We start from the raw sequence: 27,459 nt of genomic DNA on the forward strand, positions 1-27,459 counted from the left end.
CTCGCCGGCGGGGGGGCGGAGCGCGGGGCAGCGGCAGGTGGCGCATGCGCGGAGCTTCGGGGCGGGTGCGTGGGAAACCGACGGGTCTGGGGGTGCGCGGAGAGCGCCCCGGAACAGGCGGTCGGCGCTGGGCGCCCCGTGTGGCCGGGAGGAACGAGCAGGGCCGACCGCCCCGGCTGCCTCGGCTGCAGCTGGAGACCGAGGAGGGCTTCCCGCGACCCCGCGGGGCTCCAGGACCCCCCTGGTTTGCAGCGGCGGAGTCAGACATCCCAGCTTTTCCTGAGGTCGCCGGGAAGCGCCCTGGCTCTCCAGGAGAACGATCTGGGTCCTGAGCTCGGTCGCGGCAACTTCCCGCTCAGCCTCGAACCACGACTTTCACTTTCCGAGTCAGTTTTCCCATCTGTGAAGTGGGGGCACAAATACCTTGTAACGGGGTTGTGGTGGTGAGGGTGAGCTAAGGTGATAGCTCGGGCCTTTATGAGGTTGCTGTTTTGCAGGCTGTAAAGGGTCAAATACCTGCAGTGTCCTACGGCTCAACATAATGCATCTAAGAACCTGCGAGTAGGAAGCACGAGAGCCCTAATTAGGGCCGTTATAGTTGATCTCAGGTATGGCCGCGTCTCCCTTCCTCCTTAGACTTGCATGTCAGGGCTCCCATATGCCCCTTCCCCATCCGCACTAAGGGGGAACGGCTTACCTTGGATCTACTCTCCTTCCTCGCTGCCTCTTTTTAGCCGGATACAGCAGGCCCAGGGAAAGCTTTGCCCGCAGTGGTAGAGGCAGGTCATATCCATCCCTCCCTTGGATATGCTCAGCATCTCCTTTCTGATTCCCTCCTTATGAAGCCGACTCCCTGGTCCTTTCACCTTTCTCTCAGCCTGGGCCACAACACGGTCTTAGCATCGGGTTGTTACACCCATAGCTCATAATAACTGAAAAAAGCGAGCGATAGAAAACAACAGGACTTAAAGCCTTAGTCTCAGAGTATAGAAGTTCAGAGTAGTTGGGGGAAGGAATTGGCTCTGTTCCCCTACAACAGTTCCCCACAACAAAGGCCCTGTAACAGCGTTTAAAAGCCTGGCAGTGTTTGAACACAAGCACTTGGGGGTAAACAGAGGGGGTGGGTCCCCACGAGTAAAATCTCAAAATCTGGTATTTCACAACCTTCCAGGCTTTCCCCCTCTTCACCCCCTCCCATCTCACACCACCAGCTCTTCTACTCCTTATGAATCACATGAATCTTGACTGACTCATGGTTTATCGGTATCTTCCTGCTTCGCTTCTTTTACTATCCAGTCCAGATCCTATGGGCAGTTACTTTTTTTTTTTTTAAGGTTTTATTTATTTTTTTCATGAGAGGCACACAGAGAGAGGAAGACATAGGCAGAGGGGAGAAGCAGGCTCCCTGCGGGGAGCGTGATTCGGGACTGGATCCCAGGACCCCAGGATCACCACCTGAGCCGGAGGCAGATGCTCAACCACTGAGCCACTCAAGTGCCCCTGGTCAATTACTTTTATCACATTTTTGTTAACATGCTTGCCCTTAAAATCATAATCTTGGATCATTCTGGCCATTTATCTCCTCTCCTCTCCTCTCCCATCCTAAACCAAGATAAGGGAAATCACCCAATCCTGCAGAACTGTGCTCGTGAGTGGACACTGTTTAAGTCTAGCTAATGAACCCTCTTCTTTGGGATTTATATTTTCCACACTCACCCTCCAGGTCTATGGGCCCCAGGGCCATGCTCTGTTTTGTTTGACCCCTGACACTGTGGCTGCAGCTTTTTTGAACTGTGAGTGGATCCCTAATCCAAGTTATGCTAAGTAAATGTTTTCTCCTGGGAATCTTGGATTAGGGAGGAGAAATGGATTATTCTAACTGGACTGGTTTCTTGAACAGAAGAAATAAAAACTCAGGAGCTATGGTGAATTTACCTCCATGAGGAATGGGAGATGGAGAAAGACTACCTTCAGGGAGAGAATGAACCATCTAGAGGCCGAGACCAGAAATGATGAGATTGGTCTCTGGTTCTTGAAAGCTTCCCAAGCCCTTTGTGAGACCCTCTGACCTTGGGGTCTCTGATTCACATTTATCTAGAATAAATCGTGTAAGCTAACTTAACTTATACTCAATGCAGAGCTACTACAAACTCAGTCTCTTCAGTTGTGCCCACAGTGTACCCAGCAGTCCTTCTACGGGTCAGCTTCTGTCACCATCCCCCAGTCTGCTTCACAGAGAAACTGAAGGCAAGGGGGAGGAAACTGCCTTAGTTTCCAGTTCCCTCCAAGCACTTGACTCTCTCTGGCCCTTTCTTTCTCAGAAAAGAAGGTTTCCCTTCAAATCCAAGGTTAATCCTTCCACTATGATGTGTAGTTCATTCCCTTTTCATCTCTTCAGGAACTTTGTTCCTTCACTATGCCTCTCCTTCATGGATATTCAACTTTTCCCTCTGCTCTATTCTTTGATCTCAGCACATAAACTTGATCAACTGGGCCCATCTAAAAAACAAAAACAAAAACAAAACACCCAATTTTAATCTCACCGACTACTGACTGTTGCACATTTTTTCTTGCCTGCAGCAAACTTCTAGGGAGTAGTGGGACTTTCCACTTCCTCACCTCCCATGTACTCTTTAAACCTAGTGCTTAAATCTGGTGACCTTCTCCCAAAATCCCTACTGAAAATACTTTCAGTGAAGTTGCAAAGGACTTCTGAACTGAAAAATCCATTGGAAATGGATTAATTTATTTGACCACTTGATGTCATTTGGCTTTGTTGACCACCCGGATCCTGCACCCTTTGTTAGCTCCTAGGGGCTACCCAATTCCAGTTTCTTCCTACACTCACATGGGCCCTCTGCAGCATCCTTAATGGACTCCTTTTCTGTCATTCACTATTTATAAATAAGAAAACAAGGGACCCGGCTGGCTCAGGTAGCAGGTAGTGCATGCAACTCTTGATCTTGGGGTTGTAAGTTCGAGCCCCACATTGGGTGTAGAGATTACTTAAAAATAAAAATCTTCCCTAAAAATGAGAAAACAGTTTAGTCCACACTGATTTCTCATCTCTTCACTCTTCCCATTGACCTCAACAGCACCCACCTGAAGTGGACCTTGGTAATTTGGGGCTTCTCAGAATCTGATTCCCCTTCCTTCTTACGAGTCTTGGAGATAAGCAGAGCATACATTCCATGACAGGCATCAAAGGGGTTGGCAGCTAAGACAGAGGTATGTGACCAGGGCCTGGCCAAGTAGCCCCCAGAAATGTGGATTCTGGGGTAAATGATTCAGAGAAATAGAATTGTGGATAATTCACCCTGGCAGTGGCCACAGCAGGGTCAGCTCTCTCCCATGGTTTGAGCTATAGGGGGATGGGCACTAGTGACATGGTGACATGAAGCATCCACTGATGATGAAATCTCTAGTACTCTCACTCTCTGGTTCTGACGTCTAACTTTGGCTTTTGTTCTGGTGGAATGGCCTCCCATTGTTCCCACTCATTTCCCAAGCTTGCATGTCCTGCTTGGCGATACTATGACCCACCCAGTGCCCTTTCAACAAATGGCTTTTCTGTTTCAATCATCCCGTGTGGCACACTGACTGCAGGTGACAAGGACTCCCAAATTTATATCTTCCTCCTTTCCTTCTTCAAGTTGCCTTTTGGATAAGTTGCCTTTTAGACAACTCCATTCGTATGTCTCATAGGCAAACACATTTTCTTGTCAGCCTGCATCTCTTCCATGTTTCTAGCTTCATAAATGGCATCTATGACTAGTTCAGCCTGAACCCTGAAAGAAGCATCTTAGACTTCTCCCGCCCTCGTTTAAACAAGACCAATTTTACCTTGTAAACATCCTACATCTTAAATCAATCCCGATGTTATAATCCTGCTCTTCCTCACCAGGATTGCACTATCCTCCTAACTAGACCCTCTATCCTAGTATCTACTCCTCTGAATCCACTTGGCGGTCCAGCAGAGTCTTCTTAAAACCCAAATCTGATCATGGCACTCCTCTATTAAACCCCTTCAATGGCTCCCTCCTACCTCTGTGATAAAACTGATACCCTTTCTATGGATCTGGCTCTCACCTGGCTCTCACTACTTCTTCACCTGCGTTCGAAACTCCAGCCAGGTCAAAGCACACATTCTTACAGACCCTGCAGGACATGTCTTCATACTTCATAAATCCTCATTGGGGCTGAAAGTCACAATGCCATTTCTGCCCCCTCTGTCTTCCCCTCCTCCCCCCAGAGATGGATCCGTGACCCATTGGGCCAGGCAGGGGACTCCATCACCTTGCCCAAAGTGATTAGGTCAGGCATGAGTTCGTGGCCTAAGTAGAGCCAATCAATGTTCTCTTCAAAACTCTCTTGCTTTGGAGGCCACAGTGCTAGGAACATATGAGACTGAAGTTGCTGGCACCCAGCTCTCTCTATCACAGAGAATGGGAAAAGGAATGGGACCAAAGCACAAAGAGAAGCAGAGCCCTGAGAGATGGAGAAGGAGATAGCCCATGACACTTATTTGAACCCTTGAATTCAGACTTGCCTAATTCCAGCAATACACTACACCTCTCAGTTCCTTCTTGATTAAGCTGGTTTATGCTACTTTTTTTTATCACCTGCCACTCAACCACTTCTAACACTAAAATGGAATGGGGTGTGCAGACTCTAAAGTGATGGAACCAAAGTGAAATGGGGCCAGCGGGGATCTGATGACCCTTGACTGGGAGGTTGGAAATCCATGTTATGTAATATCAAATTAGCTGGTTAAATGATCTTCTATTTTATCTTAAGATTTGGGTCATGCATCCATCCTTGATGGAGATCTCGGGGACACACTGAAAAAAAAAAAAGTCTGGATGTTGAAATGTGCTGGCCTCTTAAGATTTTCATTAGGATCCTGCAGTTCCGCTTGCCTCTGTGCTGCCCGAACCAGAACCAGTTTTGTTCAGAGTTACCTTTTCTGCCTGTGGCCAGCAAGCTAGACTGCCAAGGGTCATCATGCTCTTACAGATTATAAAAGCCAGATCCTCTTCCTCAAGCTAAAGTGAGTGAATACAAAGGCATAGATACAGGATATCCAACAGGAGAAACTTGAGCTTACAGCCTAAGGAATTCCAGAGAAAAAGTCTGATCCTCCATACCACACCTGAATGCATCTTTTTTTCTCCCAAATTAATATTTATTTATTTATTTATTTCACTTAGAATTCAGCCAGTGCTAGGGATTCTGGTGCCTGGGATGTTGGCTGTAAATCCTGTAGGAAAATGTAAGATATACTGGTCACAAACCTCATGTGCCTTCTTGAACTTAAGTCCCCACCTACGTGAAATATCCCCTCCACTTCCACATCTGTGGTAGAAATGCCACATAGCAGGCCATGGAATCTGACTTCCCAAACAGCCATCTGGGGGCAAATGATGCATCTCATGGGACACCTGGGTGGCTCAGTGGTTTAGCGCCTCCCTTCAGCCCAGGGCGCGATCCTGGAGTCCAGGAATCAAGTCCCACGTCGGGCTCCCCGCATGGAGCCTGCTTCTCCCTCTGCCTGTGTCTCTGCCTCTGTCTCTCATGAATAAATAAAATCTTAAAAAAAAAATGATGCATCTCAGAAGTACAGTGGAGGTAGCTCTCTGTGGGATACAATTTGACCAGAGGGAAAGGAGAGAGGAAGAACATATGGATACACCCCATCTCAATTCTCCGCTTAGTGAACTGTTCCCAGGTGGTTTCTCCTTGCAAATACGATGTGCTTAGAAAACAACACTGTCAAGTGACCTGTTCTCTCCTCATGGCTCATATGATGTCACCAACATGTAATGCATTATTTTGCATTTCTTGTCAGGAAAGATCCTGACTCATGTCTCTCCTCCCCTCTCATCATCCTGGACTTCCATCTCCCCAAACAGTGTGAGCACTGTAACCCCTGCTTCAGAGTCTGTTTCCAGAGTACTTTGGCTAAGACATGGAGCCTTAATCAGAGCTCCAGTCCCAACATTAAGTCCCAACAGTGAGATAGCAAGAAGGTCCTTGCTGTGTAGACATGGCAGATTTCCTGTTCAAATGCAGAGAATCTAGCCCAGACTGTGGGCTTCCTGTCCAGAGCCCAGGGCCAAGGTCGGAATGGGAATGGGGATGGGGGTAGAGGGGCCAGGCCATTTCTAGCCTATCCATAGGAGAAGCTGAGGCTCATTTCACAGGCTATCTTTGTGTTTCCCTGCATTTTCTTCCGGGCACCTTATACTTCTCTTGGGAAAAGTCAGACCCAGGCTTACAGATGCTCTGCCTTCTGGGTCTCTGCTTTTAGACATCTAGAAAGCAGGAGGCCAGAGCCTGGAAGTTCAAAGTCCCCTCTACAGATAGCCAGGCAGTTAAAGGTTCTCATCAACCCAGGCTGCTGGAGGGTGGAGAACACTGATAGCAGTGTGTAAAACTGGGGCTACGGAGAGAAACGGTGGCTCTCTGCCCTTTCTGAGTTTGCGCTTGGCACAGATTTGGTCACCTCTTTGTGGACCCCACATGGCTCAGCCTGGAAAAGCAGCTACTTAGGCTGCATTGGCTTTGAACTCCCTGAGTCTATGAGGTTTCTTCCTTCACTGGTTTTCCCAAAAACATAAGGTTGTGTGACATAATTATATACATGTGCTGGCCATGAGGGGAGGCCCAGAGGCCAAAAACAGCCTCTGAGTCCCTGCTGGATTTGGCTGTGTCACAATGCAGGCAGGTGCGCTCAGAACAGTGGTTGCCCAAAGATCACAGCCGAAGCTAGAAATTATGAAGAGCGATCCTGTGATCTCCATGTCCTTAGCACCTTCTTTGGGAAGGTATTCCATGCATCTTATGCTCCACTGAGGCAGAGGCAAGACTCCAGTTCTGGTCAGAGCACACAGAAGATCCAGAGCTGCTTCCAATGTTAGAGATCATTCATCATCTCAGACTAGAGGTCTTTTCTTCCTACATCTAAGACACCCAGGAGAAAGAAATTCCAGAGGCCCTGCCAAAGGCTGTAAAACCTCATAGTCCCCAAGTGACACAAGTTCCCAGAGGGCCCGCAAATTCAACATCCACTGACAGACTCCTCCTAGGACTGCTTTGGTGATGTGGCCTCAGTGTAATAATGGACCATGGCCAGAGGGCGAGGAATAGAGCAAGCTGCAGGTGGGCCCAAATGAATGCTTGTATGGTTGCCTCCCTCCTACCCTAAGCATCTCCTTGGGGCTGAGGCATAGGAGCCAGTACCACTCAGGGATTTTGACCATCTGGTCAGGGCTACTGGAGAATGAGCCAGCCAAGTGTTGAATAGATAATGTTTCTTTGGGGGCATGAGCAGATTAAGATTTACATATCACCATAGACAGACCATTGTGGAGACCATGAAGCTGATGGGGAAGGAAACAGGCAAAGTGTGACCAATTGCTAAGAAACAGAAACCACAAGGGCCTGATCCAGGTTCAAGGACCAAGACCCAGCAAGATTCTTGATGATGGTTACTAGCTCACAGAGGGTCCAGAAATCAAATCAATTGGTTTTAAAGCAATTATATCACCAGAGAATCCTCAGCCCTGGCATACAGGGCTCTGAAAATGCATAACCTCTAAGGCAATCTTTGGGTCTGAAGCCATGTCCAAAGGAAAGAAGGATGCTTCAGTTCCAGAAGAAACATCTGAGGGATTCTCATAAAGGACAATAGATAATAGAAGGTATTTCCCAGTGGAAAGGGCTAAGAGCAATCAGTTTTGTTAACCAAGAAATTCACTCCACTGTCCAGAAAAATGTACTGTATGCTATAGGTTAGTGACCATTGTTTTTTCTTCTCCCCTGTTCCAAATGGACGGCTAAATCAATCTTTTAGCCATAGATTTTAAAATCATAAGTTACATCCAGACCTGATCAAGAACACATCACAAAGGGACCCCGAACTGAGGGTTCCCTAAGGCAATTAGACATGATTCTGCTTTGTCTCCCATTTTTATTGGGCCGAGGATCATTTCACTGTTGGGCAGGCACATTTTTGAAATTCTATGTTTGTCAAGAAAAATATAGGTGGCTGCTGAGCAATAAAGGGGTGGAATACAGTGGATGCGTGCTGCTTATCTACCCATCATTCCTTCCTTTAAGGGCCCATTTCTTCTCTCCACGTGATCCTGATGAGGTTGTCAATTATGGTGGCCCACTCTTTCACCCTAGAGGTAGGCACATGTCCATTGCGGCCAAAGTCTTCCCTAGGACTTTAGAGCTAGAACCAGTGAGGTCGACATACAAAAGGAAGCAGATCCAAGACATGGGAGACGTCATCAATTGAACCTCTAGATCCAGCCATGCATGAGGGTAGACCCATCCTTCGGTTTATCAGTTGTGTAAGCCAATTAATTTCCTACTGGATTAAACATGTTTGAGTTGGGGTTTTGATACTTGCAACTGAAAGAGTCCAGACTAATACATGCACACACAACAGAGACACACACACCATGTTGTTCAAACTCATTGGATATTGTACAAGTCTTGCATGATCTTAAAGGGTCAGCAAACTTTTTGTCTAAAGGATCAGATAAATATTTGTTTTGTGGAGGCACATATGGCCTCTGCCTCATACTCAATGTATGTTTTATTTTTATAACCTTTTAAAAATATAAAACCGTTCTGTTTGTAGGCCATACAAAACCAGGCTGCAGGCCAGATTTGCCCACAGGCCAGACTTTGCCAAGCCTGATCTAGACCCTGCCAACCTCTGCAGCATCACAGTCTGCCAGTCCCTAACCAAGTGCCATTTTGGTTCAAGTGTCTCAATATGACTCGGGGATGAGTTAAGGTTCAGGGTAGAGATGGGAATAGGAAGAGGGTCTTGTCTTGGTGCCTACCGTCTCCCACCTAATCGGCACTGAATACATGGTAATCATTATTATTTCTCAGTAAGAATTTATCAAAGTGATGCAGCTGTCCAAACAGCTTTGTTCAAAGTCCCAGTTCATCCTTGAAGACCCTTCTCTTCTTCAACTCCTTTAAGAAATCTTTCTCTGACCTCCCTTCCTAATCAAGTCTGAATTAGATACTCTTCTGCTGGTGATCATAGACCCTGTGTGACCTTCCATCATAACATGAATTGGTCAGTCTTTCCCACTGACTCTGAGCGCATAGAACGCGGCTGAGCCCTAGCTCCTAGCACAGGGCTCAGCACCTGGCAGTGAACAGCCTCTCTGCCACCATGAGAATGTGTTTGAAGGCACAGGTGCTCCGTACATCTGCCTGGGTCCAGGGTGATCAGTCTGTGTGTCACCATTGTGCTGGTGTAATGATGCCTTCAATGCCATTTTCTCTCTTGATTGGAAATAGTTTGTTGATACACATTACAGCTTACCTGCTCATGTGATTACCGTATCTATTTTTCATCCCATTCCCTCCAAAAATGAGTCAAAGACAGAGGAACAGGTGGAACAAGTTTTCTTAGAAACTGTTATGAAGGAGGAACCCTCCAACCCCACTCCCCCACATCCTTTACTGTCTGATGTGATATCAGATCAGAGGCCTCCAGCCTCAGCGACATCTGGGGATCAGAGTGCCCCCCACACAGCCGGGGCCCCACACAAGTTTGATGCATGTCTATGAGGTGGAGGGGGAATTAACCTCCTGGGAAAAAATATGTGCAAGGCCCTGCAGGCCCAGGACAGGCTGACCAAGGCAAGATGAGTCATGGTGTTCTAAGCTGAATCTTTTGCCCATCTCACAGAAGCAGGCAGGAAGCACCACCATTGATCAGCTTTATATGGCACCCACTGAATACAACAGATAGACAAAGACAGACAGACAGAGCACACACCACTTCTAAGCTGAACACTGCTCACCATCTAGAAGCACCTTGGATAAGCACATGTGAGACACTCTTGCATAGGAAAGATGTACTTTGTAAAGGAATGAAGAAGTATTTTGGCAAAACATCTACTTCCCTCCCAGGTCCTGGGTAAAGAGGGACCTCTAAATTCTGAAGCTTCTACATATTGAAAATTATCCCCTTCTCAATGGCAGTATATACAGTAGCAAACCTTCCAAGTCTGTTGTCACAGCCCTCTATGTATATCCTGAACCTACTTTACCGGTGGGCAAACATAGACTTGGAGACAGAAGGTGGCCTGGAGCAAGGGGACACCGGGGCTGGCTCCAGGTGAGGGGAAACAGGAGATGTCTCGGCTCAGCCAAAGGCAGGGCCTCTGTCTATCTGGATGGGGAAGGGAAAGGCTGGGGTGGTTCAAACTCCCTCTTTCTTCCTATCTGGGGAAGCAGTGGTTCCACAGGCAAGACTGTCAAGAAGGACACTCCTGCTGGCTAGTGGGTCCCGCAGGATGGGAAAGACCTCCTGGGACCTCTTTGGGGATTCCCTCTGAGTTGGGGGATTGTGGGGTTCGCTGCTTCCATAACTCTCTTTGTTGCCTGCATGGGAGCTTAGACCTTAAGTCCTTAATTATTTTAAAAAGGTGGGGAGAGGGGGACAATTAAGAGGGAATGAGACACAGAACAATCTTTCCACAGCCTCCCTCTGCCTAGGCTGGGGCTTTTACGGGTCTCCTTCACCCTGTCTCCTAGGGATAGTTAAAGGCAGCTTGTATGAGACTCTATATTGTCTTTTCGTTTCTCCTGTGGTTTTTTTTTTTTCTTTTCTTTGTGTTTTTTGTTTCTTTCTTTTAATTTATATAGATATATATATTCTTTAAAAAGCAATAGTCCTTTGGTCCCTAAACTCTAAGGAATGATATGATTTTGAAAGAAGTAAATCTGGGCTTCCCTCGCGGAGAAGCCCTTGGCACCCCCAAGGCCCTCCGCTGGTCCCCCTAGACAGCCAATCCTCAGCCAGCCCCAGCCGCCTTGCCAGCCTGCGCTCTATGCTGCAGGCCCAGGACAACCCACTTGATGAAAACAATCCTTAACTTGGCCTGAGCCCCAGGCACCGGCCTTGGGTCTGATCCACCTCCATCTGTGGCTGCTCCTTCAGGAAGGGCCGCTCAAGCATTTCTGTGCTTTTCCTTTCCTTTCTTCTCACTCTTCAGTTGCTGTTGTTGGGTATTTGTTGATAAGGAGAGAGGAAAGAGAAAATTTTTAAAAAAAAGCAAAAATCATCCCGGAGGACAAGACCAGAAGAGTGGCTTGCCCCAGCAGTGACATCTCTTCCTGAGGAGCAGAGCTGCCGCAAGGGCAAGGCAGACTTTGGGGCCTCCTGGCAAGGTGACTCTAGCCCCACACCCTCTCCAAAGGGCTCCCTAGGGTAACACAAGTGAGGCCGGGCCATGTGGACCTCCTGAGGCAGCAGATCCCTAGAGGTGCAGGCAGCTGGCCCTGCCAGAAACCTAAGGGAGCTTGTCATTGCTCTCCCCATCACCCACCAGGCCCTGAGGATTCTGCTTCTTTAGCTTCTTTGCTTGTCTTGTTATCTCTAGGCTCTCCATCATTGGCCCGGCCCCTGCATCTCATCCCCTCTTGGCTTAAATTTCCCAGTGGTTCCCTACCTACAGTCTTCAGGATAAAGTCCTAACTCAAGCCTTCACAACTTTTCTAGACTCATTCTCCACCTCCCTGCCATCCCCCCACACAGCTTCTCTACTCCCATGGCCCCCTGCGACTGTCCCTGGAGGAGAACTAACTGGTTAGATCTTGCCATAACGGCCTCTCCAAGACTGTGGGGGCCAGACATTGTCTAATTTATCTCCATCCTTGGACCGAGGGAGAAACCCAAACTCTCCAACTGAGGGTTCCTCCTTAACTTCTGCCCCTTGTCTCCCAGACAGAAGGTGGGTGCTTCTAACATCTCCAAAGGAACATCACAGCTGACATGGCCTCCATCACTCAGGCCCCATCCGCCCGGGATCCACCATGGACTCACCTTTTGTTGGCTGGTCAGTGAGAGAAGATCAGTAAGGCCGATTGGCATCCTTGGGCCTCTTTAGCTGGACCTTGAGCCTCTTCATGCCAATTTGAAAGCCATTCATGGCCTGAATAGCCGTCTGGGCACTGGTTGGATTGTCAAAGCTAACAAACCCTGGGAGGTGTGGACAGAGAGGTCAGCTGGAATCTCAGCCTGGCAGGGCCTCCCTGCTCTCTGACCAGCCCCCTCAGGCCAGTTCCATCAAATACCCCTCCATCCTCCATGTTTGCACGTGCATGTGCACATGCACACAAACACACACTCATACTTAGGCGAACAGCCTAAGTTTCCTAAAGGTGTAATTCTTGGAAGGACAGGAGGCAATTCTGAGAGTGTGTGTTGGGGGCAGGGAGTGTGCTGGTTGAGCTGTTTCCCTGTCTTTCCTCGGCAAGGGTTGATTCTCTCCCTCTCCAGCTCCCATTCTGATCCTCTAAACTGTGGCTGGGGTGGGAGGGGCTCTCTGGCCTCAGACCCAAATTCTTCCTGCTCTCCTAGACTCTTAAGCCTCACCTGGTCAAACATCTTTCAGACACCTGACTTCCCCAGGTGAACCTCAAAATGGGCTTGTTCCTGGTCTGGGCTTAGCCTAGTCACTGGTCTATGAGCCTGCTTCGTGCCATACGCTCCATCTCCGGGAGCCATCGACTCATGGAGGGACAAGCTTGGGGACTGCAGTCCATCTCCAAATTCGGAGTGGGAGAGGCCCGTGGATGGGGTTCAGCTCACCGAAACATTTGCTCTGGTTGGTGGCTCGGTCCACAAAGACTTTGGCAGAGACAACAGCTCCAAAGGGCAGGAATGTCTGTATGAGTTCTGCATCACCAAACTCCTGAGGCAGGTGATAGATGAAGAGGTTACAGCCTTCGGGGCCTGCAGGAACAGCAGCAGGCTGGTTCAGGGGAGGGACCCTGAGTGGAGCCCCACCGGCCCTGATCTCCAGTCCCCTGTCCCTCACCTTCTCTTTGCTGCTGGGGCAGGGCTGAAGACTGCTGGGGAAAAGCTGTGCTCACTGGGGCATAGGCCGACGGGTAGGCTGCTGGAGACAGAGGTAGTAGGCAGTGACCCCCGGAAGCCATCCCCCAAGTATGGCCCCATCTGCCTGGCCACCTTTGATCAATTCGGCCCAGTCCAGGGAACCCTCACCCCTTAGGTCGTTCTGGGCCCAGGGGTAGGGGGATGGGAGGGTCGACTCCTCAGAAGAGAGCCTAGCCCAGCCCCCCCAATCTCCCTATTCCTTTCTGGGGCCCTTCGAACCCCCCAGGCCGCGTAGCGCCAAGTGAAACCTGCGTAGTGGTGCATCCCGGCGTAGGCCTGCTGCAGGGGGTCAGCCACACCGGGGCTCTGGGCTGGGGAGAGAGGGGCGGGAGGCCCGCGGTGAAGGTGGGCGGACGGGCGGGAGGTGGAGGGGCGCTGTGAGAGGCCGCAGGCAAAGAGAAGTCCCTTCCCCAGACGCTCGCCGCCGCCCCCCTCCGCACCCCACTCCGTTTCGGGGAGATTTGGGCGGAGCGGAGGGCCCACCTGGGTAAGGGGAGAGCCCGTTATTGTAGAGCGTGTCGGAGCCCGGCTGCCCGTTGGTCTGGGGAGTCAGGGGGCCGAATCCATTGACCCCGATGGGCGCTGGCAGACCGGGAAGGGAGCCGGGGCCGCCGCCTGGCTGGGAGGTGGCTGCTGGGGGCCGAGGGGTGGGAGAGTCAGGACGCGGCCCCGCCCCGCCCCGCCCCGCCCCGCCCCGCCCCGCCCCGCCCCGCCCTGGCCCGACCCCGGGCCCCGCCCCTCCCCTCCCCGCCCTGTCCCACCCCGCCCCCCGGGACCCCGCCCCTCCCCTCCCTGTCCCGCCCCCCTCCGCCCTGCCCCACCCCGCCCCCGTGCCCCGCCCCGCCCGGCCCTCCCCCACGGGGCCCCGCCCCCCGGGGCCCCGCCCCGTCCCCCGTCCCCCCCGTGCCCCGCCCCTCCCCGTCCCGCCCTGGCCCGACCCCGGGCCCCGCCCCTCCCCGCCCTGCCCTGTCCCACCCCGCCCCCCGGGGCCCCGCCCCTCCCCTCCCTGTCCCGCCCCCCTCCGCCCTGCCCCGCCCCGCCCCACCCCGCCCCCCGGGGCCCCGCCCCGTCCCGCCTCCGTGCCCCGCCCCTCCCCGTCCCGCCCCCACGGGGCCCCGCCCCGCCCTGTCCCACCCCGCCCCCCGGGGCCCCGCCCCTCCCCTCCCTGTCCCGCCCCCCTCCGCCCTGCCCCACCCCGCCCCGCCCCCACGGGGCCCCGCCCCACCCCGCCCCCCGGGGCCCCGCCCCGTCTCCGTGCCCCGCCCCTCCCCGTCCCGCCCCCACGGGGCCCCGCCCCTCGCGCAGTACCTGCCGCAGGCAACAGCGGCGCGGCCACCAGGCTGAAGGCCGCCACGTGCTGCATCTGGGCCGCCACCGCGGCCACCGGGCCTAGGCCCGGGCCCTGGGCCGCCGCCAGCAGGGCCGCCTGGTGCTGCAGGATCTTTGGGAGGGAAGAGGGGCGGGGGTGGAGCTCAGCGGCGGGCTGCGCCCCCGCCCCCCCCCCCCCCCCCCCCCCCCCCCGCCCGGCGGGCACCCACCGCCGTGGTGTAGGCTCCGCACGCCCCCAGCGGCAGCGGCGCGGGGTGGAAGGCGCCCAGCTGGCCGGCCATCTGCTGCATCCGCCGCAGCGCGCGCTCCCGGTCGGTGTCCGCCAGCTTGACCACGAGGCTGGACGAGGCGCCCTGGGTAGGGCAGGGGAGGCCGCCGTGACCAGTCCAGACCCCAGCCCCGGCCCTAGGCCAAGCGCTGTGCCCATCAGGCCCTGTGCTGGGCACCGATGGCACGTGGGGAGGAGAAGCCCGGCCCCACCCCGCCGGCCTCGCCCTGGCCCCGGGCGCCCGCCCTCACCGCCATGGTCCGGCTGCCGTGCAGGCTCTGGATGGCTGCCTGAGCTTCGCCCTGACTCCCGAACTTCACAAAGGCACAGCCTGGGGCGGAGGAGAAGAATGGGGCGGCTCAGGCCACGGGGGCCAAAGGCTCGCGCGGCCCAACGAGGCAGGGAATCCCAGGGTCCGCTCAAGTCACCTTTGCTGGTGCCGTCAGGGCTCCGCAAGACGGTGCACTCCTCGATATGGCCAAAGGGCTGGAACAGGCGCCTGACGTCCTCCTCACCCTGCTGCTTCCCCAGCATCCCCACAAACAGCTTTCGGTCCTCTGGGGACAAATCCAGGCGTGACCTGGAGACCCTAAGTCCTCTTGGACTCCCCAGAGTAGCCAGAGGAGCTTAAGAAGGCAGCTCACCACAGTCCAACTCTGGGAGGAGGTTTAGGGAGTGAGCATGCCCTGGGCTACAAGCTTGGGTTTCCTTAAGGAGCAGGATAATCTGCAGATCGATCTGGAGGAAAAGAACTCAACCCAGATCCACCAGGAAAACCTGGGTCCTGGGAAAAAACAAGACTGATTTTGCTTTTGTGGAAAGTGATTCAATCGATATCTTGGGTTGGGTTCAGCCCTGTATGCATCTTCTTTATGCTTGACCTTTCTGTTCTGAGAGTTTGGGAAAGGCAGTTTGGGACCCTTTCAGCCTCAGCCCTAAGGGGGGGGGGGTGTCCTCAGAGAAGGCCTTTGTATTCAGATTGGATTAGGACAAAAGAAGTAAGCCCCTGCTAGTCAGCTGGAGGGCAGTGCCATGAGTGCCCCCTTCCTGCTCAAATGGAGGAGGGTTCTGGGCCAAGAACAAACAGCACAGAAAATGGTTGTCTCGTCCTACTTACTGCCTTGTCCCCAGATGTTGAGCACTGCAATGATGAATCTCCAAGCCTAGCACCAAACTCAGTTTGGGTGCCTCTCCCGAAGGCCTAAAGAGGGCAGGAAGCTTGGGTTCCTGAGCCTCTAAGGTTAGCATTTCCCCCCTACACTTGCTAAGCCCTTGACCCCTTTCCTAAACTCCCATGCCGAGCTTCTAGGGTCCTCACTGGGCCCTGCTGCCTACTTTCCACCTTCCCTGTGCTCTTGCCCTGATCTTTCCCCAGGCGTTCACACTACAGAAGTACAGATTCTGTAGACTTGGATGGCCACCCGAGATCAAGTCTGATCCCTCCCTGTGTTCTCTCTTCATCTGGGAGTGTGTTCCATGGAGAAAGCTGGAGAACTGGGGCTGGAAACCAGGGCTTAGTTGCACATCTAGCCAGTCAAGGCCTCAGGAGCACTGCCCAGGAACCCACAGTAGAGGGGTCCAGACCACAGGGCCTGCTGTCAAAGCCCTGCTCCTTTCTGCACCAACATAACTCTCTGAAATAGCATGAGGCTTCACGCAGGCAACGTAAGTTAGGAGAGAAGGAGAGGGTGAGAATCTGGCTTTAGGTTTCACCTTCAGATCCTGGAGCCCAAGAAAACCCATCCCAAACTCTTTTATTCCTTGATAAACTTGGCTAGTCCAATGGGGAGCCTCGGATCCTGAGTGCAAGGGACACAAGGCTGGGAAGGCTCAAAGACTGAAGCCTGGGTGGCAAAGAAAAAGAAGAACAGACTGCCTGGCACCAACAGGGGAGGCAATCTCCAGTAGGGTGATGTGTGTGTCCATATTTTACCTGGCAGGTGTGGGGTTCAGCCAAGGCTGCCCTGAGACCCTGAAGTGTCAGTCGATGCTGTGTCTGTGTAGAGAGTGGGGGCTGTGCTTAAATGGGACACGCAGAGTGTGCTTCAGCAGATCCTGCCCCTCTCCAGGGGATTACTGCCCAGTGATCCCAAGGGGGAAAGGATATAAAATGTACTTGTGGCTGGGATCCTAGAGGAAGTGCGGACCTTCTGCGGTGAGAATACAATCTGGTGAGTGTGCTTCACTTCTGGGAATGTTAGCCACAGAGGAGTGCTTTTGGAACAGATCACTGGTTTCTCAACCTTTTCAAAAAGCTGCGGAATCTGTTCTTCTAACAAAAATATTAGGATGAAGCTAAAAAATGAAAAACAAGTGGAACTGCTCTGACGGAAACTAGAAAGGTGGGGAGTGGGGATGGGGCTGAAGTTCCTCTTGCTTCATCTTCTCCTAGTACCCCCTAAAGGGGGCTCCAAGGAAAGTCCTTTAAAAACCACTGATCTAAAAGAGTGTAAATAGAATTCCACATGATATATGAAAGAGGGACATGAGATCATCCTCTTCAGGAAACCAAGAAGACAAAGAAAGAATTGCTTGATCAGTCTGCTAATGGCTTTGCCTTGACATTGGAAGACAGGCCTGATTTGGTCAGGGAATCAAACCTCAGAAGACTGTCACTGTTGTGAGCTATGACACTAAGGAATGCCCCTGTGTCTGTCTGAGGCCCAAGAGGGGCTAGAGAAGATCCTATGGCCTCCAGAGTCCCAAGGCTTTAACAGGGCTTCGTGATGTACTAATTTATAGTGCAGCTGTGTGGATAGGGTCTGCAAGATGGTGATGGCACACAGCTAAGATATCATGGCACAGGGACTGACATCCAAGCAGCCCTAGGTAGGAAGAGAAACGTCAAGGCTGAGATGGAGCCCCCAAAACAGGAAATAGGATTGTGTGTACAGTGGTTTGATCTTTATCTGCTCTTCCTCTTGGTGCTCTTTGCTGCTGATAGTCATTAGTTAAAGCCCATGCCACAGACCATGAAATTCTCTGAACCTTCTTTTGCAGTGCCAAGTCAAGAATTTTAATTTTCATGAGAAGGCACTGACCCCATTGTCCTGGACTACTGGGCTATACAGAATTTTAAATTGAAATGAAGCTGGGTTGTAGGCTGGGCTCTAGGCTGGACTCTATACTGCCTGTTTCAAAGGTATCACCTTGAATGCTGGTGTTCTTTATGCTACTTTACAGGGAGCTTGATTTTTTTTTTTTTTTTGCTTGATGATTTTTGACAGCAGGATAATCAAGGTCACAATAACCATGAGTTTCAGGTGATCCTAAATGGTGAGATAAGTTTCTCAGGAGACCTAAGAGAGTAATAGGCTAGACCTCCTAAGTATAGCCCCCAAATACACAGCCCTGAAGGTGCTAAGGGCTGATCAATGCCCCCAGAGAGAGATGATGATGGAATTTAGCCCAGGTAATTCAATCTCCTCTAGTTCAAACTCTACCAGTTTGGTAAAGAGAGGATTCTATACGAGGTGGGTCAGAAATGTCTGAATAAAATCATCCCATGGGTGGTAGCTGGGTCCTCAGGAAGATGGGAATATCAAATAAGGAGGCTCAGCCTTTCTGGAGTGGGTGGAATTGGAAGAAAGCATTAGTGTGGAGTTGAGCTATAGCTGGACAGGAACACAGTGGAGTGGTATAACTGCATTCTCCTGTTGTCAACTAATGTGTACTCCTTGCTCTTCTACCAAATGCTTTTTTGAACCCAAACCAAGTTGTATGAGCCCCAGAGGCCCAGCTCCATAAAGCTGCTTTGTGCAACTGGTCTTATAGGTCAGGGATTCTAATGCAGCAAATGATGAGGTTGAGACCCAGAGTCCGAGTCAGTCCATTCCCACTTCCTCAGGAAAGGCACCAAGATACTGTTCAAGAAAGGAGGCTCTGCCTCAAGCTGGCCCAAATGAATTCCTGAGGTGCCCGAGTTTCTGGTTTATGGGCCTCGTACTCATTTACCTTCCTGTTGGTGGGATGTTGTGATTGTAGGGACTGTGTAGGAACAAGGTTTCAGCATTGGGGTACCAACCACCAAATACATCCTAAAAATACTTGGCCACCTTTCAGTCCAAATACCAACCCAGAGGATACTACTGGTGGCAGCACATGGAGCAAAGCATCATTCCCCTGATGTTCTTAGTAATGACTCCAGCATAAGGAGTCAAGGAAGCCCGGGAAAGTCAGTGAGGAAATATCCAGGGCAGAGTCTTCTGGCCTGATCTGATAAGTGCCAAGAAGAGCTTTAATTTCAAAAAAATAAAATAAAATAAAACAAAGCAAGAACAACAACAACAACAAAAAAACCCTGTTAGAACTAATAAATCCAGCAAAGTTGTAGAATACAAAACCAACAAACAAAATCGGTTGTGTTTCTATACACTAGCAATGAACAATCTGAAAAGGAAATTAAGAAAGCAGTTTCACTTATAATAGCAACAAAAAGAATAAAATACTTAAGAATAAACTTAAACAAGGAGGCAGAACACTGGTATCCTGAAAACTATAAAACGTTGCTAAAAGATATTAAAGACACAAATAAATGGAAGACATCTTGTGTTCACACAAGACTTAATATTATTAGATATCACTACTACCCAAAGGAGATCTACAGATTTAATGCAATTTCTATTCAAAAATTTCCATTAAAATCCCAATGTCCTTTTTTTTTGCCATTAGAAAATGGCAGAAATAGAGAAGTCCCTCCTAAAATTCATATGAATCTCAAGAAACCTTGAATAGTCAAGACAATCTTGAAAAAGAAGAAAGTTGGATCTCAGACTTTCTGATTTCAAAAGTTACTACAAAGCTACAGTAATCAAGCAGTGTGACACTGGCAGAAAGACCTGCAAATCAATGGAATAAAATAGAGAGGCCAGAAATAAACCCTCACATATATGGTCAAATGGTTTTGACAAGAGTGCCAGTCTTCAACAAATGGTGCTGAGAAAAGTGGATATATACATGCAAACGAATGACATTGGACCCTTTGCACCATATAGAAAAATTAACTGAAAATTAACCAAAGACCTAAACACCAGTGCTAAAACTATAACACTCTTAGAAGAAATGGGAAAAGCTTTATGACCTTGCATTTGGCAATGATTTCTTAGATGTGACACCAAATGCACAGGCAACAAAAGTAAAAATAGATAAAGTGAACTACAACAAAATTTAAAACTTCTGTGCATCAAAGGACACGCTCAGAGTGAAAAGACAACCTATGGAATGGGAGAAAATAGTTGCCAATCATACATCTGATAAGGGGGTAATATCCAGAATAAAGAGTTCCTACAACTCAACAACAAACGCCCCCACATTATCCTATTAAAAAGTGAGCAAAGAGCTTAAATAAGCATTTCTCCAAAGAAGATATACAAATGGGCAGTAAGCATATGCAAAGATGCTCAACATTACTAATCATTAAAGAAGTACAAATTAAAACCACAATGTAGGGGTCCCTGGGTGGCTCAGCACTTAAGCATCTGCTTTCAACTTAGGTCATGATCCTGGGGTCCTGGGATTGAGCCCCATATCAGGCTCTCTGCTCAGCAGGGAGCCTGCTTTCCCTCTCCCTGCTGCTCTGTCTGCTTATGCTCTCTATCTCTCTATTAAATATATAAACAAACAAATAAATAAATAAATCTTAAAAAAATAAAGCCACAATGTAATATCACCTAACACCTATTAGGATGACTGTTGAGGGGCAGCCCCGGTGGTGCAGCAGTTTAGCGCCGCCTGCAGCCCAGGGCGTGATCCTGGAGACCCTGGATTGAGTCTCACGTCAGGCTCTCTGCATGGAGTCCGCTTCTCTCTCTGCCTCTCTCTCTCTCTGCATCTCTATGAATAAATAAATAAAATCTTTTTTTTAAAAAAAAGGATGACTGTTGAAGGAGAAAAAGAAGGAAGAGGAGAGGAAGGAAAAGGAGAAGAAGAAGGAGAAGATGGAGGAGCTGGAGGTAGAGGGGAAGGAGAAGGAGGAGAAAGAGTAGAAGAAGAAAGAGAAGGAGAAGATGGAAGAGGAGGAGAAGAAGAGGTAGAAGCAGGAGGAGGAGGAGGAGGAGATGTTGAAGAAGAAAATAGCAAGTGTTGGAAAGAGTGTGGAGAAACTGAAACCTGTGCACTGCTGGTGGGAATGTACAGCCACTATGGAAAACAGTAGGCAGTTCCCTCCAAAATTAAAAGTAGGATTACCATATGATCTGACAATACCAGTTTTGGGTATTATAACCAAAATAATTGAAAGCTGAGTGAAATAAGTCAATCGGAGAAGGACAAACATTATATGGTCTCATTCATTTGGGGAATATAAAAAATAGTGACAGGGAATAAAGGGGAAAGGAGAAAAAACGAGTGGGAAATATCAGAAAGGGAGACAGAACATGAGAGACTCCTAACTCTGGGAAACGAACTAGGGGTGGGGGAAGAGGAGGTGAGCAGGGGGGTGGGTGGGGGTGACTGGGTGACGGGCATTGAGGGGGGCACTTGATGGGATGAGCACTGGGTGTTATTCTATATGTTGGCAAATTGAACACCAATAAAAAATAAGTTTATAAAAAAAAACAAAAGAATTGAAAGCTGAGAGATATTTGTACACTCATGTTCACAGTAGCATTATCCACAACAGTTAAAAGGTGGAAGCAACCCAAATGTCTTTTTTTTTTTTTTAAAGATTTTATTTATTTATTCATGAGAGACACAGAGAGAGAGAGGCAGAGACACAGGCAGAGGGAGAAGCAGGCTCCATGCACCGGGAGCCCGACGTGGGATTTGATCCCGGGTCTCTAGGATCACGCCATGGGTCAAAGGCAGGCGCTAAACGGCTGCGCCACCCAGGGATCCCCCAAATGTCTTTCAACCAATGAATGGATAAACAAACTGTGGTGTATTCCTACAGTGGGATACTATTCAGTCTTTAAGAGGCAGGAAAACCTGACACATGCTACAACGGGGATGAACCTTGAAGAAGAGATCGTGCTAAGTGAAATCAGCCAGTCACAAAAAGACAAATACTGCATGACTTCGCTTATATGAGGTATCTTAGAGAAATCAAATTTATAGATAAAGAAAGTTGAATGATGGTTACCAGGGGCTGGAGGGGGAAACGGAGATATTGTTACAATAGGTACAGATTTAGAGCTTTGCAAGAGGAAGAAATTCTGGTGATAGGTTGCACAATAAATGTGAATATACTTAACACTACTGAGCTGTACACTTAAAAGTGGTAAAGGTGATAAAGTTTATGATATACCAATTTTACTATAATTTTTAAAAATGAAGAAGTAATTCAAGGAGGACTGAAAAATAGGTACGTAGACCAAGAAAGAACAGAGACTCTATTGTCCCTTCGTCCTGACCCAGGAGAACCAGGAAGTAGGGAAGAAAGGCAGACAAGCCTGAGATTCCAGGTTCTCCTGAGAGAGAAGAATCTCAGCCCCCAGACTGCGTTTTCCTTGTGTAGGCTGTATACCTGTACCTGAAGGGCTTGTCAGAGGATTAAAGCCATTGCCACGACCTAAAAGTGTTCATGATCAGCTTTGGGTGATCCGCTCCGAGTCAAGCTGAAGGGCAAGCACCTCCCTTTACCTTCAGAGGTAGAATTAATTTCAGGAAGTGAAACGTTAACTTGAGTAGTCTCAAGCTCTACTGTGAAACCTACCCAGTCGGGTCTTCACTGGAGGAATACTTTTAGGAATTAAATAAGTATAAGGGTCAAAGACAGATACGAGTGTCAACTGACCGGCATAACAGTTGTAGCTAAGATCCGTATCTGATTAGGTCAGAAAATATGTCCTGGTATTATGAGATTCTGAAAATTCCAGCTCAAAATTTAACTTTAACTCAAAGTTTAGTTGTTAAACACTGAATGAAGTAGGATCCTGGATAAAATTTGGAAAAAATGGCTCACCTAGTTAGATAATTATATATATTTATTATTCAGAACCCAGGGTGATATTTAAATAAAACCATATAAATTCAGTTAGAAATTACCTAAACAATTAATTATAGGATGGTGATAGGAGAGTTGATGTGATAACAGATAATTGGTCTCTTCAGTTAAGCCAAATTTCAAGATTTAAAAAGAGATTCCTCCCTTCAGAGAATGTTTTAAATTTTAAAGTTTAAAAAAGCTAAAGTGGAAAGAATACTTGGGCTGATTACTTAACCTGTATCTGTACCTCAGGCATCCTGGAAACACAAATATGTGCTAGGTAAAAAAAAAAAAAAAAAAAAAAATACCACCAAAGTTGGAGAATGGAACAAGCAGAGCAATTCCTACTGTGATTTATGAATTTATTGATTTTATGTTATGAAATTTGAAGAGAGGAAAAATATATGTAAAGAATTTCAATGATTTTGAAGATTTTGCCTTAGGACTAAGGTTTTCCTATACAATTGGTACCTACAACTAAACTTATTTTTTGTGCCTCCATTGCAGAAATAATGTAAGTTAGAAAAAATCAACCACAGCCTCCATGCTGAACAGCAAGTAAAACAGGCTTATTTAGTTACCACTGTCTGAAGGATTTGGGGATCCCTAGCCCTGACCTCATATAATTTGATGTTAACATTTTGAAATACATGACCCTTTAATTTTTATCCAAACATTTTAATGTTTATATTCAAATAAATCTGATTAGGTCAGAAAATATGTCCCGGTATTATGAGATTCTGAAAATTCCACCTCAAAATTTAACTTTAAGTCAAAGTTAAAGTGACTTTAAGTTTAAGTCAAATGCTGAGGAGAAAACTTTCTGGCACTATGTTTTTTTTTTTTTTTTTTTTTTTTGCACTATGTTTTTTTGATGTAGAAATGGGTGCCTTTATTATAATTAAGATATCATTTAGTTTTGGAAAGTTCGGTGTGTTTTCTTTTAAGAGTACTGCTCAATACCACAGGATGCAAAATATAGGCACCGAGTATGGAGCACATGAACAGCATGGAAATTAGCTGCAGAATTTATGGGAATTGGCTGAGATCATTAAAAGGCTGCTATAAGGGGCACTTGTGTGGTCGGTTAAATGTCTGCCTTTGGCTCAGGTCATGATCTTAGGGACCTGGGATAGAGCACCGCATCAGGCTCCCTGCTCTGCCCCTTCCCTCATGCTCATGCTCTCTCTTTCTCTCTCAAATAAATAGAATGGCCATGGAAGAAGAGGACTCCAGTACCTTCCACCAGGCAGATCCTGTTGTGATGCTACTATTATTGCATTGTAAGCGTTGAATGTACAAGGGTTACTAATAACTTCTTAAAGTAATACGACATGCAGTGTGTTTAAAACATAGGTTATTTCAACCATAAACCTCATGTCTATTGATCAAAAATAAGAAATACTACTCTGTTGCATTGGCACCAAAATTCAAGAGAGAGAATGTAAAGTAACTGTTTTTGTTAAAAAAAGCTCATGTGTGTACAACAGAGTGCTCCTATATGAAGATGGGAAGAAAGGGAAGTCGTTGGGCCAAAGAAGCAAAACTGATAGGTTTGGTTGAGTTCTCACAGTGCTGGTAAACTTTTAAAAATTGAATCAGTTGCCAACATTTAATATAATTAAAATGTAAATTGTAATTAAGTCGTGTCAATCTCATTCGTTTAAAGTTCTCTACCTGGCTCCTGTAGCATTTGAGTTGGAGATTTGGAGATCCCTGTTTTGGCAGGGTGTGGGGGATCAAATAACCCCTTCCAGAAGAAAATGGTGGAATCTTAGAAGGTTATACTATTTGCCTCGATACCCTTTAGACTATGTCTGCATTGATACCAGTATTCCCAATGTGATTTTTGGGATCGCAAAGATAAGACTTGAATAGGGCAAGCTGTACCACACTGGTGTCAAATGTTCCGTTTCAAAAGCAAAATCCAATACCATTCGAAAAGCTCTGTTTCTAAAGCATTAGTTTGTGTTTAAATTCAACAGAGAGCTAAACTCAGAAGAAATATGTAACACTGAAGAAAAGGAACACATTTTGATTAGTAACAAGATTATCTAACACAGATCAGTTGGTAGTTAAATACTTATAAAATGTAAAGGCCCAACTGTTTTGCAAGACTTAGTACATATGTCTCCTCTCTCCTGAAAATGTAGCAGGGAATGTTTGGTGACTCTGAGTGGGAGGAGGGAGGACTTGAGAGATCTGGCCATCTAAACCTGCAAGAAGGATTATTCATGGATGCATTTGGAGTATATGCTCGTTAAGAGCCATCACTTGTCAAGAAATACCCGTGTAACACATAACTACTAAAATTATGAATCCTACTGCCAGGCAGACCTCTATTCAACTAGATTTGCTTTTCCCACTCTCTTGAGCTTCTCTGAATCTGAACAGGTGTATATAGGTGGGCTGCCACAGAATACAGAATTTGTCAATGATGTGACACCTGTAAAATCTGTGCAAAAAGGGGAGGAAAATGATAAAACTCAGGCTGATGCCACTGCATGGGGCTCAGATGATGAGGACATATGGACCAGGCCAAGCAGAAACATCATCCGAAGCCTCCTTTGTACAGCTGCCCTCACCCCAATGAGATGTGTTGGATTCCAAACAGCAAGAGTGCCCCCAGTATGGTGAACTTAGTTCTTGAACCAGATCCAAGTTGCATCATGTTCTGAACTCTGTGCATGCTATCCCCTTTGCCTAAACACCTGCTCCCTCTCCCCTCTTTTCTCTATTTGACTACTTCCTGTTCATCCTTGAGATCTCAGCTTGAATATTACTACCTCTGGGAGGCCACCTTGATCTCCCAGACTAAGATAGATGCGCTCTTGTTATTATGCCCACAATCTCTCCAGGACTTGAAAAGCACTGATCACACTGAATTGTTACCCCATGTACTATCCCTTCATAGCTCCAGAGCTCAATGAGGCCAGATGCCAGGTCTGCCTTGCTCACATCTCTATTCCTAATGTGGAGTAAGTTACTCAGAAGGCGGAATGAGCACTGGGTGTTTTTCTATATGTTGGCAAATTGAACACCAATAAAAAATAAATTTATATTTTAAAAAGTTACTCAGAAGATGTTGGTTGGATGGTTGAATAAATTACAGCTCAAACTGTCTGCTTCTTAGCTCACTCAGGTACTCTAAGTTGGACTCTGAACTACGGGAGTAGTTAATGGTTGTGGACAAGGCCTAGAAGATGGCCAGCAATGGCCAACAATGACCTTGATGCCTAACGGAGCTTCCCAAAAGGCAGAAATTCTCGGGACAAGTGAACCAGAGGTTCTGTATGGAGGCTGGAACTTCTCAAAAACCTGTCTGGAAAGAATGAGGTGGGAAAGGAGGCTACATGTGAGAAGGGGAGGAGGAAACTTGGAAATATCTCTTCAAGGCAAAGTAGAAGTGATAACATCTTGACCTGAAATTGAGAATCAGAGACCAGAGGTCAGATAATCTATAAAGATAAAGGAAGAATTTCATGGAAGAAAGAACTCCACAAGAGGCCCACAAAGCTTCCAGAGCCCCTTGTGGGTGTAGCCAGTGAACATGAAGTCTGAGAGTCTGAGAGTCATGTGCAGAATTAGGAATCAATGAAGACCTGTCAATTGGGTTCCATTCTCTCCCAGACCATGGGCAGCTTCTTCCATCTAACAACACCATGACTGATCTTAGGTAAGGCAGGGAGAGAGTCTCATTCAAGGGAGAGAGTCAGCAGACATCAGGGCAATAGGCAGATATCCTGGAATGATATAAGACCCAAGGGTGAGAAAGACGCCAAAGAACTGACACCAGAAGCCAGCATCACTTTTCCAGTATGGAAGCTGGCTGGAATGTAGCTGGTTGTCAAAAGGTACAGGCTTTCTACCCCTCCTGTTCTTAAGGAGCATGGGTCTTTCTGCACTGGGAAACAGTGCTGCTAAAAAAATAAAATAAAAAAAAAAAAGACCTTCGAAGACTTGCCATGCTCCTCACCAGTATAGAGTCAATTCCTTCATATGGCCTGCAAAGTCTGTCTTACCAGACTCCTCTTTTACCATAAGTAACTAGGCAGTTGCAGTGAAGAAATGAGTGGCTCCAATCCAGAGTGGACTGGGTCCTCTATGATCAGAAGAATATGAAAAAAAGAGAACCATTCCAGCCTGGTTTTTCAGACAAATCTGGAAGTTCCACCTGAAAAAACGAGAATGAGCTCTCTCCAGGGCAAGGTGGCAAGAGCTCCCATCCTCTACCTCCAGTATCTTCCTAGGCTCTTCCCGCCTTTTTTGTGTCTAGGGACCCTGGGACCCCGTTCCTTCTCAGGGAAGGGAAGAGCTGGGAAGACTGAGCTGTTTCTGGTGCTGAGCAACTCTGGGCCCCACTTACCCCCTGACCCAAGGAAGCTCTGGTAATAAACCATGGGCAAGACTGACTCGAGGAGTAAGCCCCCCACCCCCTATGTGGGTGACACCCTGAGGTTTGTCACACAGGGAAGTTACCTCCTCGGCCCTCACTGGCAGCCGGCTTCACTTGGATCGGACGATTCATCTGAAAGACATTGGACCAAGACACCCAGTCAGCATGACTACCTGGCCCTGGCACCCAGCTTCTCCTCCCCTGGATGCCTCAGGATCTAAGCCCTGGCCCCTTTGAACTCTGTACCCCACCACTCTTACAATGGACTATAGATTTTCTCCAAGATTCTTCCTTAAACTGGGGAATTCAGAAGGTGCTGAAACCTGAAGGGTGGGGTGATAGGAAGCTTGGTGGCAAGCAGGACGGACCGTGGTGGCAAAAGAGATCCTGCTCTGGGCTCTGGGCTAGGACTACGTGAGCCCTGTCCCTCTGGCTCCTGGGCCTCCTTAAAGGCTTTGGGTGAGAGGAGTTGGGTGGGAGGGTAGAATTGACACCGAAGGTTTGTGTTTTGTTAAAACTGAGACTATAATTCTATATGTCATTTAGATTAAACAATCTGGGAATCCGACTTTGTGCTGTCTACCCCAACTCTGCCT

At 48.2% G+C, this 27,459-nt stretch overlaps 1 protein-coding gene and 1 long non-coding RNA gene across 8 annotated transcripts in view; one reads left to right on the forward strand and one right to left on the reverse strand.

The window, feature by feature from the left end:
- Window positions 1–78: 78 nt before the first annotated feature.
- On the forward strand, window positions 79–27,379 carry LOC119866935. Of its 3 annotated transcripts, none has more exons than XR_005381852.1 (3): window positions 79–386; window positions 498–608; window positions 23,677–27,379. It is a non-coding gene; the product is annotated as an uncharacterized LOC119866935 (long non-coding RNA). The 3 variants fall into 3 exon arrangements; XR_005381853.1 differs by lacking the exon at window positions 23,677–27,379 and adding an exon at window positions 11,771–13,237; XR_005381851.1 differs by lacking the exon at window positions 23,677–27,379 and adding an exon at window positions 1,901–8,442.
- The window catches only part of CELF6 (CUGBP Elav-like family member 6), a 30,232-nt gene continuing 12,197 nt past the window's right edge, over window positions 9,425–27,459 (reverse strand). The window contains exons 3-13 of one of the 5 annotated variants that reach the window (XM_038580895.1): window positions 26,947–26,995; window positions 14,972–15,100; window positions 14,795–14,874; window positions 14,485–14,628; window positions 14,255–14,387; window positions 13,430–13,579; window positions 13,195–13,257; window positions 12,867–12,944; window positions 12,638–12,781; window positions 11,870–12,025; window positions 9,425–11,042 (exon numbers count right to left, since the gene is read on the reverse strand). In XM_038580895.1, coding sequence (XP_038436823.1) covers window positions 11,898–12,025; window positions 12,638–12,781; window positions 12,867–12,944; window positions 13,195–13,257; window positions 13,430–13,579; window positions 14,255–14,387; window positions 14,485–14,628; window positions 14,795–14,874; window positions 14,972–15,100; window positions 26,947–26,995 — 1,098 coding nt within the window. In that variant the 3' untranslated portion in view covers window positions 9,425–11,042; window positions 11,870–11,897. Of the gene's footprint in view, window positions 11,043–11,869; window positions 12,026–12,637; window positions 12,782–12,866; window positions 12,948–13,194; window positions 13,258–13,429; window positions 13,580–14,254; window positions 14,388–14,484; window positions 14,629–14,794; window positions 14,875–14,971; window positions 15,101–26,946; window positions 26,996–27,459 lie in introns of those variants that run through there. The other 4 variants (XM_038580894.1, XM_038580896.1, XR_005381850.1 and 1 more) reach the window with 4 other exon arrangements.

The sequence above is a fragment of the Canis lupus genome, chromosome 30, assembly GCF_011100685.1.
Source record: "Canis lupus familiaris isolate Mischka breed German Shepherd chromosome 30, alternate assembly UU_Cfam_GSD_1.0, whole genome shotgun sequence".
In the NCBI taxonomy this organism is placed as follows: Eukaryota; Metazoa; Chordata; class Mammalia; order Carnivora; family Canidae; genus Canis; species Canis lupus.